The sequence below is a fragment of the Embiotoca jacksoni genome, unplaced genomic scaffold (assembly GCF_022577435.1).
Source record: "Embiotoca jacksoni isolate LCO1_2020_lvr unplaced genomic scaffold, fEmbJac1.0.p SCAF_5, whole genome shotgun sequence".
Taxonomy (NCBI): domain Eukaryota; kingdom Metazoa; phylum Chordata; class Actinopteri; family Embiotocidae; genus Embiotoca; species Embiotoca jacksoni.
Window position 1 is genome coordinate 16,794,881 of NW_027185403.1, and position 18,515 is coordinate 16,813,395.

General features: G+C 43.8%; 2 protein-coding genes across 2 annotated transcripts; one reads left to right on the top strand and one right to left on the bottom strand.

Moving 5' to 3' along the window:
* Positions 1–5,723: 5,723 nt before the first annotated feature.
* Positions 5,724–12,304, top strand: LOC138211792 (integral membrane protein 2A-like). The gene is made up of 6 exons (XM_069171924.1): positions 5,724–6,096; positions 6,550–6,687; positions 8,792–8,971; positions 9,076–9,186; positions 10,248–10,392; positions 10,847–12,304. The coding sequence occupies exons 1-6, from the start codon at positions 6,025–6,027 to the stop codon at positions 10,939–10,941; spliced, it is 741 nt and encodes a 246-aa protein (XP_069028025.1). The 5' UTR covers positions 5,724–6,024; the 3' UTR covers positions 10,942–12,304.
* Positions 12,305–12,394: 90 nt separating this feature from the next.
* gpr174 (G protein-coupled receptor 174) lies at positions 12,395–18,009 on the bottom strand. The gene is made up of 3 exons (XM_069171922.1): positions 17,840–18,009; positions 14,986–15,418; positions 12,395–13,441 (listed from the first exon to the last, which is right to left on the bottom strand). Exons 2-3 carry the CDS (start codon positions 15,187–15,189, stop codon positions 12,638–12,640), a joined length of 1,008 nt encoding a protein of 335 aa, XP_069028023.1. The 5' UTR covers positions 15,190–15,418; positions 17,840–18,009; the 3' UTR covers positions 12,395–12,637.
* Positions 18,010–18,515: the final 506 nt, after the last annotated feature.

Here is an 18,515-nt window from a genome sequence, read left to right on the forward strand (position 1 = left end):
TGTTATTCCATCATCTTATTATTTTCTGTCTTTTCTCCACCTCTTTACTTCTTCTATGGTAAATGGTAACTGGTCTGTACTTGTATAGCACTTTATCACCTTTCGGTCTCAAAGCGCTTTAACATGGTTTTCCCATTCACACACTAATGAGACAGATCACCATGCAGGGTGCTGCCATCAGGAGCACATTCACACATCGATGGTACACCATCGGGAGCAACTTAGGGTTCAGTGTCTTGCTCAAGGACACTTAGGCGTGTTGACAGGAGGAGCTGGGGATCGAACCACCAACCTTCTGATTAGTGTTCAACCCACTCTACTGTCTGAGCTGCAGCCTCCCTTTACGCTTCTATTGTTGGGCTATTATAGACGGACGGACAGACAGATACTTTATTAATCCCGCAAGGGGGATTTTTTTTTTTTTTTTTTTTTTTTTTGCTACAGCAGCATGTAGAGGTACACATGACAGAAAAAAAAAAAAAAGATTTTAAATATAAAAAAATTTAAAAAAAAATGCACATTATATACAAATAAAAATAGAATAATATTAAATTAAAATAAACAATATTGCAATAAATTAAACAAACAAACAGTGCAACAGTGTTATTGATGTGTGATGGATTGGGCCAGAGCTGAACTACTGTCTCATTACTAAGTCTTATTGCAGTGGGCAGGAATGATCTCCTGTATCAGTCCTTGTGACAGCGGAGCTGGATGAGTCTCTTATATTATACTTAATACTTATTCTGTCAGTGGTTTTAATGCTCTGACTGACCAGGGTAAGCAATGTTTTGTGTTTAATATTCATGACACACAATGCATTTAGAAATAAATAAATAGATATTGTCATGATAACAGTCTAACCTTTGGTGAAAATACAATTCTTACTCCCATTGGACTAATGTGCTCTGTGCACAATTTCAATGTCTATTGAACAGTGTAGTGCTCCACATAGATATTACATATCTGTGTATTAGACACCTGTGTATTACATACCTGTGTATTACATACCTGTGAATTACATACCTGTGTATTACATACCTGTGTATTACATACCTGTGTATTACACACCTGTGTATGAGCGTAGCACAAATCCAAACAGCTCGCGCCACTTCTCCTCGTTGTCTACGTTACGTTACAAACGTGCCGAAATGCAGACGACAATCTCTTTGTATTGTTTCCACAGTGTATTAACGACCCGCGTTTAAGTTTCCGGTGATAAATCACCACTCAACTGACAGCATGGTCGACATATTTCACCTCCACAACGGTCAACAACTCTTTGTTCTTCCGGGGTCAAACACCTGACCAACAGGTCTGTTTCACGGAGCTGTGAATATCAGCACAGCGACACCTGGTGTCCACACGAGGAATAACAGCAACAGTTATCGTTATTCCTGCCACGTATTTGGCTCCTACAAGAAGTGAAGAGTAAAAGAGGTGAGCGGAACCAACATTTAATTAATGTGGTTTTCACCAAAATAACGCAACATTTCTTAAACTACAAAAAGCTATACTAGTAGCATTTTGCTAAACGACCCAGCACGCAGGCTAAATTAGTGTAATTACATATTGAGTTATTATTTTTAATCTGCACAAATAGTAACTCTAAAAAAAACATGTATGCATACACAGATAAAACTATACTTATAACTATACGTTTACAAAGCACTGACACATTTTGTGTTGCTCTAAAATATAATTTTTGAAGGCCATGCTACAGTTTTTAGCATAACTTGGTGGCTTGAAAGTGACTTCCTGTTTACATATTTGATATCTTTGAACACTTCTTCAAGTGTTTCCTACCTACGGTTTACACAGTATTAGCTAAGGCCTTTTATGGGTTCGCCTGAAACTAACTAGTGACTTATAAAGCAGTTTCTACATTCACTTGTGAACAGCTGTGGCTCCATCTTTACTGATACCTCCCCACCAGCCCCACAAGAAGAACTCCTTCAGCATGAAATTATTCCATTTCCCTGAGGTGAGCCAAGCTGAGAGGATGAAGACCACAAGACAGGCAGGCTGGGAGAGAGCGAAGGTAGCTTTAGAAGCTGATACTCACAGGAAAGACTCATTTGTCACCCTTGTCTCAAAGCCACATGCGATTGCCAGAAGTGTGTGTGGTGGAGCAGGAAGGATCATGAGACTGTGATGCACGCTAATTTTGATGGTGGTGGTGGTTGATGGTGATGGTGATGTGATGTGATGGTGATGTTGATGGTGATGGTTGATGGTGATGTTGATGGTGATGGTGATGATGATGGTTGATGGTTGATGGTGATGGTGATGGTGATGGTTGATGGTGATGGTGATGTTGATGGTGGTGGTGATGTTGATGGTGATGGTGATGGTTGATGGTGATGTTGATGGTGATGGTGATGATGATGGTTGATGGTTGATGGTGATGGTGATGGTGATGGTGATGGTGGTGGTGATGGTGATGGTGATGGTTGATGGTGATGGTGATGTTAATGGTGATGTTGATGGTGATGGTGATGTTGATGTTGATGGTGATGTTGATGTTGATGGTGATGTTGATGGTGATGGTGATGTTGATGGTGATGGTTGATGGTGATGGTTGATAGCGATGGTGATGGTGATGGTGATGGTGATGTTGATGGTTGATGGTGATGGTGGTGGTGATGGTGATGGTGATGGTTGATGGTGATGGTGATGTTGATGGTTGATGGTGATGGTGATGGTTGATGGTGATGGTTGATGGTGATGGTGATGGTTGATGGTGATGTTGATGGTGATGTTGATGTTGATGGTGATGGTGATGTTGATGGTGATGTTGATGGTGATGGTGATGATTGATGGTGATGGTGATGGTGATGTTGATGGTGATGGTGATGGTGATGGTGATGGTTGATGGTGATGGTTGATGGTGATGTGATGTTGATGTGATGTGATGGTGGTGGTGTTGTTGATGGTGATGTTGATGGTGATGGTGATGTTGATGGTGGTGGTGGTTGATGGTGATGGTGATGTTGATGGTGGTGGTGGTTGATGGTGATGGTGATGTTGATGGTGATGGTTGATGGTGATGTGATGTGATGGTGATGTGATGTGATGTGATGTGATGTGATGTGATGTGATGTGATGTGATGTGATGTGATGTGATGTGATGTGATGTGATGTGATGGTGATGGTGGTGGTGATGGTGATGGTGATGTTGATGGTGGTGGTGATGTTGATGGTGATGGTTATGGTGATGGTGATGGTTGATGGTGATGGTGATGTTGATGGTGGTGGTGATGGTTGATGGTGATGGTGATGGTTGATGGTGATGGTGATGTTGATGGTGATGGTGGTGGTGATGGTTGATGGTGATGGTGATAGTGATGGTGGTGGTGATGGTTGATAGTGATGGTGATGGTTGATGGTGATGGTTGATGGTGATGGTGATGGTTGATGGTGGTGGTGATGGTTGATGGTGATGGTGATGGTGATGGTTGATGGTGATAGTGATGGTGGTGGTGATGGTTGATGGTGATGGTGATGGTTGATGGTGATGGTTGATGGTGATGGTGATAGTGATGGTGGTGGTGATGGTTGATGGTGATGGTGATGGTTGATGGTGATGGTTGATGGTGATGGTGATGGTTGATGGTGATGGTGCTACAGGTCTGGCCAAAAGATCTGCTCTTATGTTTGTTCATCTCCGTCTCTCCCCCCCTCTCTCCCTCCCTCTCTTTCTCCCCCCTTCTCTCTCCCCCTCTCTCCACCCCCCCCCCCTCTCTCTCTCTGTCTTTGACCACTAAATGTTCTCTCACTTGAGGTACATGGTGATTATGTGGATCCGCATGAAGACATGTCAGTGACGTTATGAAGCACTGAGCAGAGTCTAAGTTTTTGGTTCAACACAACTCTGTGGCCAGCTGTTACCATAGCAGTTTTGGGACTGTGTGTGTGTGTGTGTGTGTGTGTGTGTGTGTGTGTGTGTGTGTGTGTGTGTGTGTGTGTGTACATGTACAGTTGGGGAGCAGCGAGAGGGACAAACTCATTTGTCACCTGCGGTTTCACATGTCTGGGATTGAAATTGATGACAAATCTAAGAGGTGTGCGTCTGTGTGTGCGTTCATATTTGTTGGCTAGTGAGCGGGTGATGTCATGCATGAGAGCGTCTTTTTCTCACACTTTTTGAAGCCAGCTATGCCCCTACAGACTTTCGCAGTTTGCTGACATTGCAGGCAAAGAGTGCGTCTGTGTATACATGTGCATGAGTGTGGCCTGAGTGCTTTTTTTTTTTTTTATTGCTTTCATTGGACGTTTGCTGCTGCAGACCACAGAGAAACACTGGCATTCAAACTCCAGCACGCACGCCTGCCATCCACCATTATGATGCTTATTGCCTCCGTGTGCTTGTGCACAAAAACATGGGCGTCCACTTGTGTGTGATGTTTTTGCTCTTTTCGGTTTTGAGCTGCAAAGAAATTCTCCACCGGCAGGCCTGTTAGAAAGTTTGAGACGTAAACTGGACGGACGGCTAGTTTAATCTGCGTTAATCAGCTCCTCGGAAAACTCACCCAAGCATCAGACGCTGCAGATTGCTCTGCCTCTCCCAGTAACTCCCTCTCCGTGTTTTTCCCAGTCATCACTTCACCCTCTCCCCGAATCACTCTTATTTCACCCCCCACCTGCTTCCATGCTCCCCCCCCCCCCCCAATCATCCACAACCCCCTCGCTCCCCCCCCCTCTTCCTCTTTTGTGTGTGATGCTGAGAAGCCCTCAGGATTAAATCTAAGTCTTTTGTTTATCATCTCAGCTATTACCGCTAATGCTGGCTCTGCCCCTCTGCTGCAGTATGTGTGTGTCCACGCATGCATGTGTGGGCAAGCTCTCAGATCAAACACAGCGTAAGACGAGCCCATAAACAAGCCTTCAGGACCACTTAGGGTTTTCAGGCGGAGGCAGTGTTGAGGGGGCACGCGGAGGGGGAGTTAGGTACAGAAATCAGCTGCTCTGTTTATGTACCTTTCAGTGGTGATTACCGGTCCAATCTGTCTGTTTAACGGAGGAAATATCATAGCCGCGCAGAGTGTGTGTTTGTGAGACCGGGAGATGCATGTGGTACAGTTGCAGTGCGGAGGGCTGGAGAGGTGCCACCGAGTTGCGTGGAATCGGAGCGCCGCTGCGGCAGTTAAGTGTTTATTTACTCATACGTGCGGCCCTAACTGAGGGGAGTGAAAGCAGAGGAAGCAGACGACCACCACACGCCAGAGACGGAGAGAGCACTGAGGATATGTGTGTCAGACGTACTGTACAGCCTTGGCACCGGCCTGTGTTTCCACACAGCGCCGTGAAGGCTGCGTACTGTGCTTGTCGGTGTGAGTGGGCGCGCGCACACACACACACACACACACACACACACACACACACACACACACACACACACACACACACTGGCAGGTAGTACCCAGCATGCAGGAGGACATCTATTCACAGAGTGGAATATTCCCAGAGATGAATGAGCCACATTATACACTCCAGATATTATTTTCATTACATTACAGTGAGAGATTGATTGAGCCATTTTCACATCATGTACTGTTCTGAGTGTCGTTTAACTCAAAGTGTAAATAGATGCTTCTTGTGGTGTTTGGAGTCTCTTGAATAAAAGCAGATTTCTCCTGGATGGGGAGAATGTTTGTTTCCACATGCGGCCACTAGATGGCACTAGAGCTACACAAATTCCCTCTCAATAGATGATACTAGTGCAATAAATCATCTCCGTGGTCACGTTAGAGCAGCTATAACGGTTGTCTAAATTAAACCAGGCATCTGCTGCATGTTTTCACGTCACATAACTTGAGATTGAAGTAAATTCTCCAGCTTCTTGTTTTGGTTGTCATCTTTAATCCCCCCGCGGCCACCGGAAGTGCTAGATAAAGCCGAGGTTGCAAAGTGCGTCACAGGGCTTTGCTGCGGAGAACACACGGAGCCTGCAGTTCCGCACCGACACTCTCCACCTTCATCTGTCTGCACGAGAGACCCGGAGCTCACGTCTCCACGTCAAGCATGGTGAAGATTGCATTTAACTCGGCTCTGGCGCAGAAGGCGCTGGGCAAAGAGGTGCCCGCTGCAGAAAAGGTGAGATATACGGGCTTTATGTCCTGCGTCCGAACCCCCGGTGGCCGATTTGAGCCTCGTAGCAGGCCTGCACCGGCCGCGAGCGTTCAGCGGACACCGTGGACTTAAATCATAATAAATGTGAGGATTCATGTGTTTATTTACGTATTATCCCGCGTGAAAGGCCTTGCAATGTGATATTTATAGAGTTGCAGATATTTTTGAAGATGCATGGAGTCATATTGCACCTGATGCGGGACGCGGAGGGACCGCCCATCTCCTACACAGCTGCTCTGCAGAGGGCAAAGATCGGTGGGATTAGAGGATTGTTAAATCAAAGCTCTGTATACGTTGATGTTGATATTGAGTGCATTGGATCATATTATAATTCGCTTTAGAAGTGCTGACAGTATTGTGTGTGTGTGTGTGTGTGTGTGTGTGTGTGTGTGTGTGTGTGTGTGTGTGTGTGTGTAGGATCCTGAGCTGGCCTCTGCTCCTGGGGGCTCTGAGGGCTCCACAGGTCGCTGTCTGCTCACGCTGCTCGGCATCGCCTTCATCCTCAGCGGGCTCATCGTGGGGGGAGCGTGTCTCTATCGATATTTCACCCCCAAGGTGGGTGTGTTTACATATTAGTATGATTCGTGACGTTGCGATTACATACTGTAACAGGTAATATTCGTATAATCTGCATTTCGAAACGTATCACAATACATAGAGATGTAGCCTACAATAATGGGATGTAAATGACAGATTTCTTTCCCACATTTAAGTAACTGTATAGAAAATTCTCACCCTAATTTTTAAGAGGTATCAACTATGTACAGTAACTGCATTGTCCAGGGTTTGATTTTTGTTGCATGATGTAACTTTTTTTCCCTCTGTGTTTCTCATCTGCATCAGCACTTTTCTTTACTAATAAAGATAGCAAATTAAAAATACATCTTGCATAAGCCACATGCGTACAATAGAAGTGCTGACATACGGACTTTCTTCCGGACAGGAGTTTATTTTCAGACATTAGTGGCTGTACTTTCCAGTCAAAGTGTTGCTTCACTGAGGAAACATTTATCCATTTGGATCGAAGAGCTTCCTCAAATCTTCTGATAGTTTTTTTTTCATAGCCAAGTTGAAACCAAAAGAAAATTCAGGAAAATAAATTCCCTTCTTCTGTCTCTTTGACCACAGACGTGCAGCTTTCGCTCACTTGTGACTTCAGAGAAAGTGCAGACGCCACCTATTTGAGTTTGAACTGTGTTCAGTCTCATGTTAATTTTATTGTGTGATCTCAATGTACACAGTCGGGGTGTTTTCTAATTAACATTAGGCCAACATGCCCCATTAAACTATAATTCATTAAAAAACCCATTAATTCAAATACAATTCCTTTAATTTTTAATCAAAGGAACTTGTTGCAATGAGCAACCGTTTTATTTACCTGAAATGTCTGTTGTTTGCTCAACTGCCAGCTATACCATTGTATTGACAATTATATATTTTTCATCACATTGCAAAATATATCCAGTACCAGTGGTGGAATATAACTAAGTACTTGTACTTGGGTATTTTTTCATTTTATGCTACTGTATACTTCTACTCGGAGATCTCGAAGATCTTGTACTTTTTACTCTACTAGTCTCAGTGTCCACTGATAATCATCTGTCTCAAAATTTTGTGATTTTGAATTTTTCGGATGACCTGAACGATGAAATAATTATTTTATAGGTTGAGGATATTCTTCTTCTTCTCAAGTTGAATAAACTATTTTAAAAGCCACTTGGATCAGATGGAAAGTCGATCGTCACAGAGCAGATAAAGAACAGTTTTATGAGCTTGTTGACCTTTTTAGATTCAGGTGGTTCACAGGACAGCGACACTAGAAATATATGATGATCTTAGCTCTTTTAGATGCATTATTGTAAATTAAACTAACCAATAGTATGTAAAGTAGTTCAAGTGACCACAACATTAAATAACTATAGTAGTAAAATGCATATTATCGCAGTGTGTACTTTTACATTTTGCTGATAATATTTCCACAATTTTACTTTAGTAAAGTTTTGAAAGCAGGACTTTTACTGGTATTTATACAGTTAAGTATAAGTATTTTCACTTCAGTAATTGACCTGTATATATGATAATACTTCATCAACCACTGCTCAGGACACATTACAAAAAAGTACATTAAAACACTGAAACAAAATTCAGTCAAGTACTCTTCAATGTAGCTTTAAGCTTAATTAGTGCTTCTTTACAGACCATGACCTGTGTGTCATGATTGAAACTGAAGGAACCCAACAGCTGTGATCTGGCAGCATCAGCCTCCACAGCTGCTGCAGCAGGATGGGAGTTTTTAAACTGGTGCAGCGACAGAGCAGGTAGACACAGCGGAGAAACTGCTGGCTGTGTGAATCCACATTAAGACCAGTTCAGGTACTTGTGGTTCCAGATGCAGACACTTCTTTTACCACTGATTACAAATTCCACTGTACCTACTATAGATGGCACATGTTTTTTTTTTTTTATCCTGTGTGTGTGTGATTCAAATGTTTCAGTTAAACTCCTCACAGGATAAAAAAAAAAAAAGGGAAATATATGACTAAATAACACCTTAAATTTGTTAATCCCCATTTTTTTTTGTCAGCCAGCCAACTATACCTAGCTGCTGTTTCTGTCTTCATTCATCTTTGAGTGATTTATTTGCGTGATCCCTCTCCAGAGGCTGTATCATGGCGCGATGCAGTTCAGCGACATGTCGGCCGGAGGAGAGAGCCAGCCGTACTACCTGCCGCGGGTGGAGGAGGAGGTGGAGATCTCTGACAGCATGGCCGTCATCAGCGTCCCCCCTCCCCACTTCAGACCTGGAGACCCCGCCTACATCCTCCATGACTTCAACAGGGTGAGGACGGGGAACACTCAGTCTCTTGATTCAGTGCTGCAGATGATTTCTCCTCCTGCTAAGGTTTAAATATGTTGACAATGACATCACGTGTTTGTGAGTAGAAGTTGACGGCGTATCTGGACCTGACTCTGAGGACCTGCTTCGTGATCCCTCTGAACACCTCGGTGGTCCTCCCCCCTCAGGACCTCATCGACCTCTTCTCGCAGCTCATGGTGAGTCCGGTCCAGTCAGCGTCTTCACATCTAAGAGCATCTGAGCATTCAGCTGGGAGACACACTCACAGCTCTCTCACTCAAACTCATGCATGAGCTCTGATATATAGGACCAAATATTACCTGGTGAAATCCAGGGATTTATAATCAATCCACAGATTGTCTGGGCTTTAATCCTGTGCAAATCTGTTAAATTGTAAAATTCCAGCACACATCACCTAGAAAGGCTTTTTCTCTTTCCTTTTCTTTATACATGTGACATAAGCAGGTGTCAGTAGAGCATTACTAGTCAGCTTAAAAGTAAAGTTGTACTCTTTAAACCCTTTAGTAAACAAGACTAAAGCTGTGTCCCAAGTCCACACAACTGTATATCGTTATTCTGCTATCTGTATGACCTCCTAATAGACTGCTAAAACAACTATAGATACAAAAATCAACATAGTGACAGGAAGCGATACAGTATGTGGGATGCCAGATGGTGGGTGTTGCAGAAATTAACACATTTCCTCATCAAGCATGAAATTGCTTAAAAAAATGCAGAAGTTTGGGGATGATTCATAAGATTATACAAAGTCCTGCCCACTCTTAGTTTTCACACTCCGCTGTTTTCCTCTTCAATTCAATTCAATTTTATTTATATAACGCCAAATCACAAGACAGGTTATTTCATGGCACTCAACACATTGAAGTCCTTACAGCGAGACGTTACAATATTATACAGAGAAATTCAACAATTCCCACATAAGCTTGGGGGGGTGGGGTAGGGGGGGACTCCTCTTTAAGGGAGAAAAACCTCCAACAGAGGAAAGGAAAAACTCCCTCTTAACAGGAAGAAACCTCCGACAGAACCAGACTCAGAGGTGGACGTCCATCTGCCTCGACCGGTTGGGGTGAGGGGAGAGCAGAGAGAGAAAAGGACAGCAGAGAGATAGAAGAGAAGAACTGTTGGTGGAGACGACCAGCGCAGGGCAGAGACATCGTCACTCGAAGTGTGATCTGCTGTTCTTTTGAAGAAGTAGTACAACGATGTACTATGAAGGTTCCTCTTCTCTTTCTTCCAGTCTGACTCATACCGCAGCTACCTGGTGCACGAGGATCTGGTGGTGACGGAGCGCATTGATGACATCAAGCCTCTGGGCTTCTACATCCGCCGGCTGTGTGATGGGAAGGACACGTACAGGATGCAGCGTCGCTCCACCCTGCCAGGTGCCGACGTGCTGAACACACAAGAAAACTTTTTTATTATGTTATTTACATCTGTAAAGCACACACATGTCGTTTGATTGTAGGGCTCCGTTATGATGCACCGATGACACTTTATAATGGAAATATTGTTATTAATTTTAACAGAGTTTTTTGTTTTAATTCCATATCATATAAAGTATGGCAATACCTGCTCTGTGTCGTGGTCGTCCCAGCTAGCTAACGTCAGCTGACTCCAGCCTCTACACTTTAGCTTATCCAGCTGTGGTGACGTCGTTACCTGATTCAGACTTAGACTTAGAAGGCCCGAGGCATGTGGACAGGACAAATGGGACTACAACTAACAACCGAAGAAGAAAACGAGTCAAAACAAACCGACCTAATTCACATTTCAGTCTGATTGAAGAGAACTGTATCAGATGTGCATGAATATTGTTTGTGTCTTGGTGTTTGTCAGGTGGAGGCATCCAGAAACGCTCCGCAGACGAGTGTTTCACCATCCACCACTTTGAGAACAAGTTTGTGACGGAGACCCGGATCTGCAAGGCTTGATGGGAAAGCATGAACATCGGCCAAAGAGAGAGAACGAGAGAATGGCAGAGAGAGCCCGAGTGACAGAGAGAGAGAGAGAGAGAGAGAGAGAGAGAGAGAGAGACAGAGACAGAGAGAAGGAGCGAGTGTGTAAAGGAGGGAACAACTTTCAGCAGAAAGTTACTTTTGTATAAAACTTTTTTTTTTTTTTTTTTTTTTTTTTTTGCCTCCTCTGCTTTAAATCTAGTGTTGAGTGAATTTAAGTTCCAGCGTTAAAGCCTAACACCCCCCCCCCCCCCCCCCCCCCCGCTGTATTCCCCTCAACCTGCACAGGTCCTCGCTCTCTTGCTCAAGTATTCACTAGCTAGTCTTGTACTGATAACTTAAGTCAGCCTGCTAACTTCACATCTACTAAGTTTTCTTTGTTCTGTTGTTTATTGTTCTGTTGCTGTATCTTCCTGCAGACTGATCTTCTTGATGTTACTGTATTACAACATCCAATCACCTCCAGACGAGATTTATTAGTCGTTCTACTGAATATTCTAGTGAACCTGAGGAGTCATCCATATCAGACCTGTCTTGTCGTGTCAGCCTCTTGTCACCACTCTTTAACGGGGTGCATAGAGCAGCTCTGACAGGATATACTGTATGTTAGGGTGTGATAAGTGCACAAGTCAGCATGGAACATGCTTGTCATTGACTTTATTAGATGGTAACAGAGATGCACAAGACTGGAGCTCTCGGTCACCACTTTTGTAGATATTTCCCAGAGTGCCCTGCTGCTCCCAGAGGCCTCTGCTGTCCTGCAGTGTGATGATTTAGTGTAACTAATGGTCTGATGAGCAGTCCTCCAGCACCCTATATGAGCAGTTTTTGTGTTTGTGTGAAAACCTCATTTGTGACTTGAAGGCTGAGCTGAAGGCGTGAATAAGCTAAAGGAAAATTCCACCAAATTTGAATTTTAAGCACTTCGTTTTCTACTTTTGAGTTCTTATTTATGAATTTGTAGTTTCATAAGATGATTTTACCTTCGCTGAGACAGCTGTGATAAACACGAGATAAGTTTTGAAGAACTAAAAATTCTCAAGAATCTGCGTACATTTGTTTGCGTACAATACTATTGAATTTGGAAATCCCTGAAGAAAAGGTTATAAAAAAAAAAAGAAATGTCTTTGCTAAATAACTTAAAACTCATTCTCAGTGGTTTCCTACTTGATGCCTGTGCAGAGAGACAATCAACAGGAAATGAGCTCTAAAGATGGTTTCTGTATTAGCTTTTTAACCGAATACTCTAGAAGATTAGAAAACAAACAATGTTGTGTGCAACTACTGAACCGAACTTCACTTTGTTGTTGAATAAAGTTGCATTTCTTTACCTACTGAATATTGTGGCAGTTTGGTTATTGTAGCACCAGTGAAAGACAACACTAACCCTTTTTCTCATCGCTGGTTCAGGGGTTTTCCTGTTTTCTGCATTTCTGATGCTCATTGGAGACGTTGGCACTAATGACAGTTTCATCTTTTACAACAGAAACAGCCCACTCTTCAAAAGGGTCATGTAAATGTATAAAAAACATGTTTTAATGAAATAAATAGGAAAAAAAAAAAAGATCCTTTTGCAACCCTCATATTTCGACAGAATACACGGGCTTCATCTCGGGCTTTAGTGGTTCAGATTTCGCTGTTGGTCCTTCGGCAACAGTGACAAGAGACGAGTCTAGTCATTCTCCAAGTTCTCTCTTCCAGTTAACCGGGACAGGCGTCTGTTGAAAGTCACGCTGTCTGTTATCTCTGCCTTGCTCAGGCGTCTCCAGAACTCGTGTGTTGAGAAGTAGTAAATAAGTGGGTCCAGGCTGCAGTTCAGGCTCGCCAGGCAGAGCGTGAAGGGGTGACATCTCAGGATCACGTCCCTGAGGCTGCAGCTGCTCAGAGCGTTGGCCTTAGCCAGGAAGTCCAGGGGCATAGTGACATGGTAAGGAGCGAAACACACTAAGAAGACTACGGCACAGCTGAGCACCATCCTTAGCGCCCGCCGCTTCTCCCCTCTGTCGGGAACAGCCTCAGCCCTCGCCTGCCGGAGACTCCCAGCGGTCATACATGTGCAGGCTAACACCAAGATGAGGGGGATGATGAAGCCGAACAGTTCTGCAGTGATGAGGAGGGTCCAGACTGCTGGAGTGCTGACAGTCCTCAGAGGCAGCTCTGAGAAACACACCGGGTCTGATCCTAGGGTTGTGTTCAATGCAGCGCTGGGGTTCCTCAGCAGAGGGAACGGCAGACAGCAGAGACAGACCAGCATCCACCCGAGACCACATATGAACCAGTCTCCTTTCCGCCTGGAGGAGTTGTACATGAGCGGGCGCATGATGAGCTCACAGCGACGCACACTGACGCACACCAGGAAGTAGATGGAGGCATACATGTTAACATACTTGAGGTAGAAGCAGATCATGCAGACAGAATGACCGAAGGGCCACGTGTTGTTCTGGTAGTAGTAGATCCGCAGAGGCAGGGAGAGCACCTGAGGAGAAACCAGGGAGTCACGGTGCTTGCAGGAGAAGAAATACAGAAGAAGAAGAACACTCATCTCACGTTTGGATACTTTGCTCTTATTGTGATGCCAGATTGAGCAATTCGCTGCTTTTATTGTTCTCAGTGAATTGAACAGTTTGTTGGCCAACAACAAAATAAAGTAACAATTCCAATAATCAGTTGTTTAAAGGATTATTTCACATGTTTTTAAGCCTGTCTGACTGTAAAAAAGTGGTCGATAAGCGCTTTATTTTAGAAACTAAGAGAGCTTGAGTCTTATTTAAAACCTTGAGTCCGATACTGGTTACTGAATGGTGCTTTTTTTTTTTTTTTTTAAATTAATATCTATTTTATAAAATCCATCCAAGAAAAAGAAAATTAGCTACATAAAACATTATGTTACAAATCTTTAGTTTTCATGCAGTTTAGAGGGGGAGAGTGTAACTTATTTTCTGTGGCTACAATTAACAGATGTCCCTTAAACGCCTGCCAGATATTGCTAGATGTCACAATTTATCAATGTTCCTAAAACCCCTCATTAGGGGGTGGTCGGCCGGACACAGAGAAGCTTTATGTTACTGCACCTGGTATGAGGCCAAAATGCAAAATAAGGCTTTTCTAATTTAAGCTTGGGTGGACCACCAGATGTTAAGCATTTTAAGACAGATGATAATGTGGATGTCGTGTGTATTGAATTGTGGTACCGAATGACGAGGCATTTTTCCACAGCAAATAATACCAAAGCATTTAAGTCGGTGCCATAAAGAGCACCAGCCCAAGTAAATTGTCCATACTATTAGCGTTAAACACTCTGCTTTTGCTCCCCGATATAGTATTAATAAAAAGAATATAAACAATCGATAAATAGTTTAATATATTTAAAGGTCAAATAGTAAATACATACTATAATACACTTTATTGTGGTCGAGTTAAAGCTACAGAGCAAGACATTCAAGCCCTTCACACCATGCTGATTAAACCTGTCACCACCAGTCAAATGTCTCTGTATACGGAATATAAAGTGTTTACACTATAAATAGTCTTTAAATCTGATCTCTAGTGAGACATTGCCGCGCTGGCCTGGTGAATTCATAGTGGACATCCTCTGTGAGCAGAGCAGACTTCCACCAGTGAGCCAGATAACTTCCAGTTTGGCCCCGATCGAACTTGAATTTGGGATAAAATAGTTTAATGTGGCTGCTCTTCCAGACCTTCGTAATGTTATCGGACCAAATCAATCAAAATTGTGTTCAAGTGTGTCCACTGTTTTACAGCCGCAACAGTAGCGACGGACAGAATAAGCCAGTAGTGCAGCCTATGATGTGCCAGCATTGCTTTAGCAGTTATTGTTACTGGCAGAGGAGGTAGACAAAAGTTACACATTACAAGGTTTAAGAATTTAACTATCATCATATAACTACATTATAGGGTTTGAAACATTGGAGCTCTACTGTAAATGCTTGTTTGTGGGGTCCAAGTGTTAAGTGATTAATAGAAAGATAAATAACCCAAAAGACATGGAAGGATTTTTACCTGCAGCAGGTCGGCAATAGCCAGGTTCATCATGAACACTATGGCCTTCTTGGTTTCTCTGATGTAGACCATGAACACCCAGAGTGCCAGCACATTACCCACCAGGCCTGGGACTAAGATCACACTGTACACCACTGCATACACGCGGTGCTGGTACGGCCTGAGATCGGGACTGCTTTCACAGCTTTGGTTACCAAAGTTCATCTTCACGTCAATTGCTGTCAGGAAGTTTTATATCAGGAAACCTGCTCGTAGTTGGGTGACGGGTTGGTTGGAGCATCCATGCTGTCCATTACAGTGAGGAAGAGGAGGAGGTGCCACCACCTCGCTGCCTCATGCCCGACTGAGAAATGATGTCTTCTGGTGAAGTTTGTGTCCAGAGGTATCAGCTGTCGGTGTTTCAGGCTGCCGTCGCCCCAGAGACCATGTTGTTCTGGTAGAAGAGAGAAAAGTGGGTTATTTTAAAATGCATTTTAGTAAGAGGTGAAAAATGTGTCCAGAAAGAAGAAGTCTGAATGTTGGCAGCCGTGTCACCTCACAGAAAGTAGTCCTGTCTCTGCCTGCGCTTCTTTGTACAGTCTACGATGAAGTGGAAGATGAAGTGGAAACACTACAGTACTCTGGTGACACAGCTCTAACTGCAATAAACTGGCCACCTGCCCAGTGCATGCTTGGATGAGCAAAAGCAGGAGGCTGTTTGTTTATGAATCAGGTTTTGATGGCAGCAAGTTTTGCATGTTATGCAGATAGCCAGCAGGTATTCTGAAAGAACCTTTCTCAGTCAGGTACAGATCAAATTTATCGAAATCAGACACTCAAACAAACCGGCAACTGTCAGGCACGCCTCGACAGGTTGCACAGTGTGTTTTAACAATGCTTAACATTATAGATAATTTGTGATTCCAGCTTCCTGTAGTGGGCTTTTACAGAAATATGCAATGGTGTTGCTACAGTCTCACACATACAACAGCTCAGCATCTCTACCTGCAGAGTAGCCGACAGTGAGCCGGTGTGAAATGCCTTGCAAAGCATTTCTGAAACTAGTGTGGTTAACATAGAGGAGGCGAGCTGTTCACAGGTCAGGCCGAGACATACCGGCCTTCTCTGTGTTCACTTAGATATGATGAACAACTCTTCTGGTGGATTTCAAAACTGAAGTGACACCCACATGGTGTTTTCTGACACATTCAGCAGCACAAAATGAAAGTAATTCAGATTTGAAAAACCTTTCCAGTGACCTTAAACCGAGATGAACTTCAGACAGGAACTGTTACTTCAGATGGAAACACAAAGTGATGTCTGAATCTCAGCTTTAAACTTGTAGGTGTGATACACCTACACTGTAAACATGAGCAGGTTTATGCTGGTGCAACTCGGAGTTTATTCACTTGCTGCTGCAACTGTCAAAACTGTCATCAAGACAATTTCTTGCTACATTTTTTCATTAGCATGCCACTGCCTCTATCTCTTATCTTGACTGGCAGCCCAAAGTCAGCGATGTAGGACACACCAGCAGCACATGAGCTTTAAAAGGAGAGAGAGAGATTACCATAATTCTTCATAATGAAGACAAAGGCCAATGGAATTGAACAGGGAGGATTAGCAGCATTGTCCATGGCCATAAAACTCTTATTATATACTTGTTAGCTGCACAAAATGTACTATTTGAAGTCATTCCAGTTACAATTTTACAGCCCTTAAAAAGAAGGAGATTTAGCATGAGCTTGTCAAACGCTGTGAGGGCCAGCACAAAGAAGGTGTGGGCCAAACTTGGCCCATGGGCCCAAAATCGGGCTGTTGTGATGTTGTGGACTGACGATGCTTTAGGGCAAGGGGCTCCAACTTTTTTTCCCCAGAGAGCTCCTATGACGTACAGGTGGATTGCGATGGTTGGAGACCTCTGCTTTAGGGCGTACCGTATTGCACGCTGAAGAACAGTTTCCCATCAAAGGCATGAACGAGCAGTGAACTTTCAGAAGTAAAGAGGGGATTTTGCTTCTCAGCACTTAGACAGATTTCCCAGTAGACTTTCACTCCAGTAACCGCTGAATTCGATGTTAATGTCTTAATGTGACTCTCCTCTTTTTAATCTGTCTAATTGATCTCACAGTGACGACCAATCAGCATGTTCAACACTCATTTCCTCTTCCGCCAGTCACAGTAGATGTATCTGTATGCTCAATGATGACCCAGCAAAACCATCGCCGCTGGGACGTCCAGGAGCTTCACATCATCTGACAGAAACAAGTTTGTATGTATTTGGAACGGGTTGATATTTGTGTAAATAAATGAGATTTGAGTTCAGCTCAGTTTTGGGTTAAAAACAGGGTTAGGATTCAGGTTAAATCAAACTTCTCTAAAACGCAGCAGCACCCCGACCTCAGCATTGAGCAGTTTCACTCCTCTGACCTCGCCAATGGAAACACATCGTTGTATCTGCTGTGATTCACCTCTCTGTGGGCCGCTGGCGCGTTACCGCTTTTCCACTCACACATGACATCTGCCGCTGTATGCGTGAGGCATACCAGCACCCAAAACGTTGGCCGAGAGCACCCCCCCCGGGTCCCTCCACGTGTGTGCTGTCCCAACACACAAGAACCACGCCATGATCCCCTAAAAGTGCACTTACTTGGACACTGAGAGGGAACACACATACAGACACCCTGATTCTGGCCAACACACACACACACACACACACACACACACACACACACCTCCACATATCAGACATTCTTCACACTGCAGAAACATACGAGGTCCCTCACGAGACATGACTCCACTCTCAAAGCATCCAGCAGTTATTAACTCACTCACTGCTTCTCTGATTATCAGCTATAACAGTGTATTCTCTCACCTCAATCTTCAAAGCCGTCGGGTGAAGCATCAGTCAACACACTCCTCCATCGCCTCCCTTCTCCTCCTCTAACACACTTCACTGTCTCTCTCACACTCTTTTCTCTCTCTTTATCTCTTGTTCTGCCTCACACATTGATCTCTCTCTTCTCTCCTGTTACGATTAGTCTCTGTATCTCCTCTCTGTGTCTCTCTCTGCTGTGCTGGGGATTTTCTCTCCCTCACAGGGTTTCCTGTGAGTGAAGGGGTGTGGTTTACAATAAGTTTTGACACCATGACTTCTGCTATTACATTCAAGGCCACTATTTCCTCGTGGACGGCCTCTTCGGGTGTGTGTGTGACTGATCAAAATACTGTGACATATCAAAAGATAAGAATCAACAATAGAAAAACAGAACCCAAACTGCTTTTGGTTTCAGATAATGTGATGTTTTCAGTGACTTAATAAAAGCTGAAATTGGATGCTAGAGTGTGGCAGCAGAAAGATAAAGACGTGGGTATGTTTTGTTTGATGAATCAGACACCACGCTTTCCTAAGGTGGGCTGCGTTTATCTGCCCGCAGGCGGGTGTAGCCTCAAGAGTTGGCCCTGATTTGGCTTTTGGCAGATGCGAGAGGAGGTTGGTGCGTGGTGCTGTGCTGTGTGTCAGTTTAAAAGCTAACCTCAGAGCCTGGCAG

Bases quoted from the DNA above. Each gene is read 5' to 3' on its own strand.
- LOC138211792 (XM_069171924.1), top strand. From the start codon at position 6,025: ATGGTGAAGATTGCATTTAACTCGGCTCTGGCGCAGAAGGCGCTGGGC. The intron at 6,688-8,791 runs GTGGGTGTGTTT...ATCCCTCTCCAG, and splicing joins ATCGATATTTCACCCCCAAG to AGGCTGTATCATGGCGCGAT. The intron at 10,393-10,846 runs GTGCCGACGTGC...GGTGTTTGTCAG, and splicing joins GCGTCGCTCCACCCTGCCAG to GTGGAGGCATCCAGAAACGC.
- gpr174 (XM_069171922.1), bottom strand. From the start codon at position 15,189: ATGAACTTTGGTAACCAAAGCTGTGAAAGCAGTCCCGATCTCAGGCCG. The intron at 13,442-14,985 runs GTAAAAATCCTT...GTTTCTCCTCAG, and splicing joins CTATTGCCGACCTGCTGCAG to GTGCTCTCCCTGCCTCTGCG.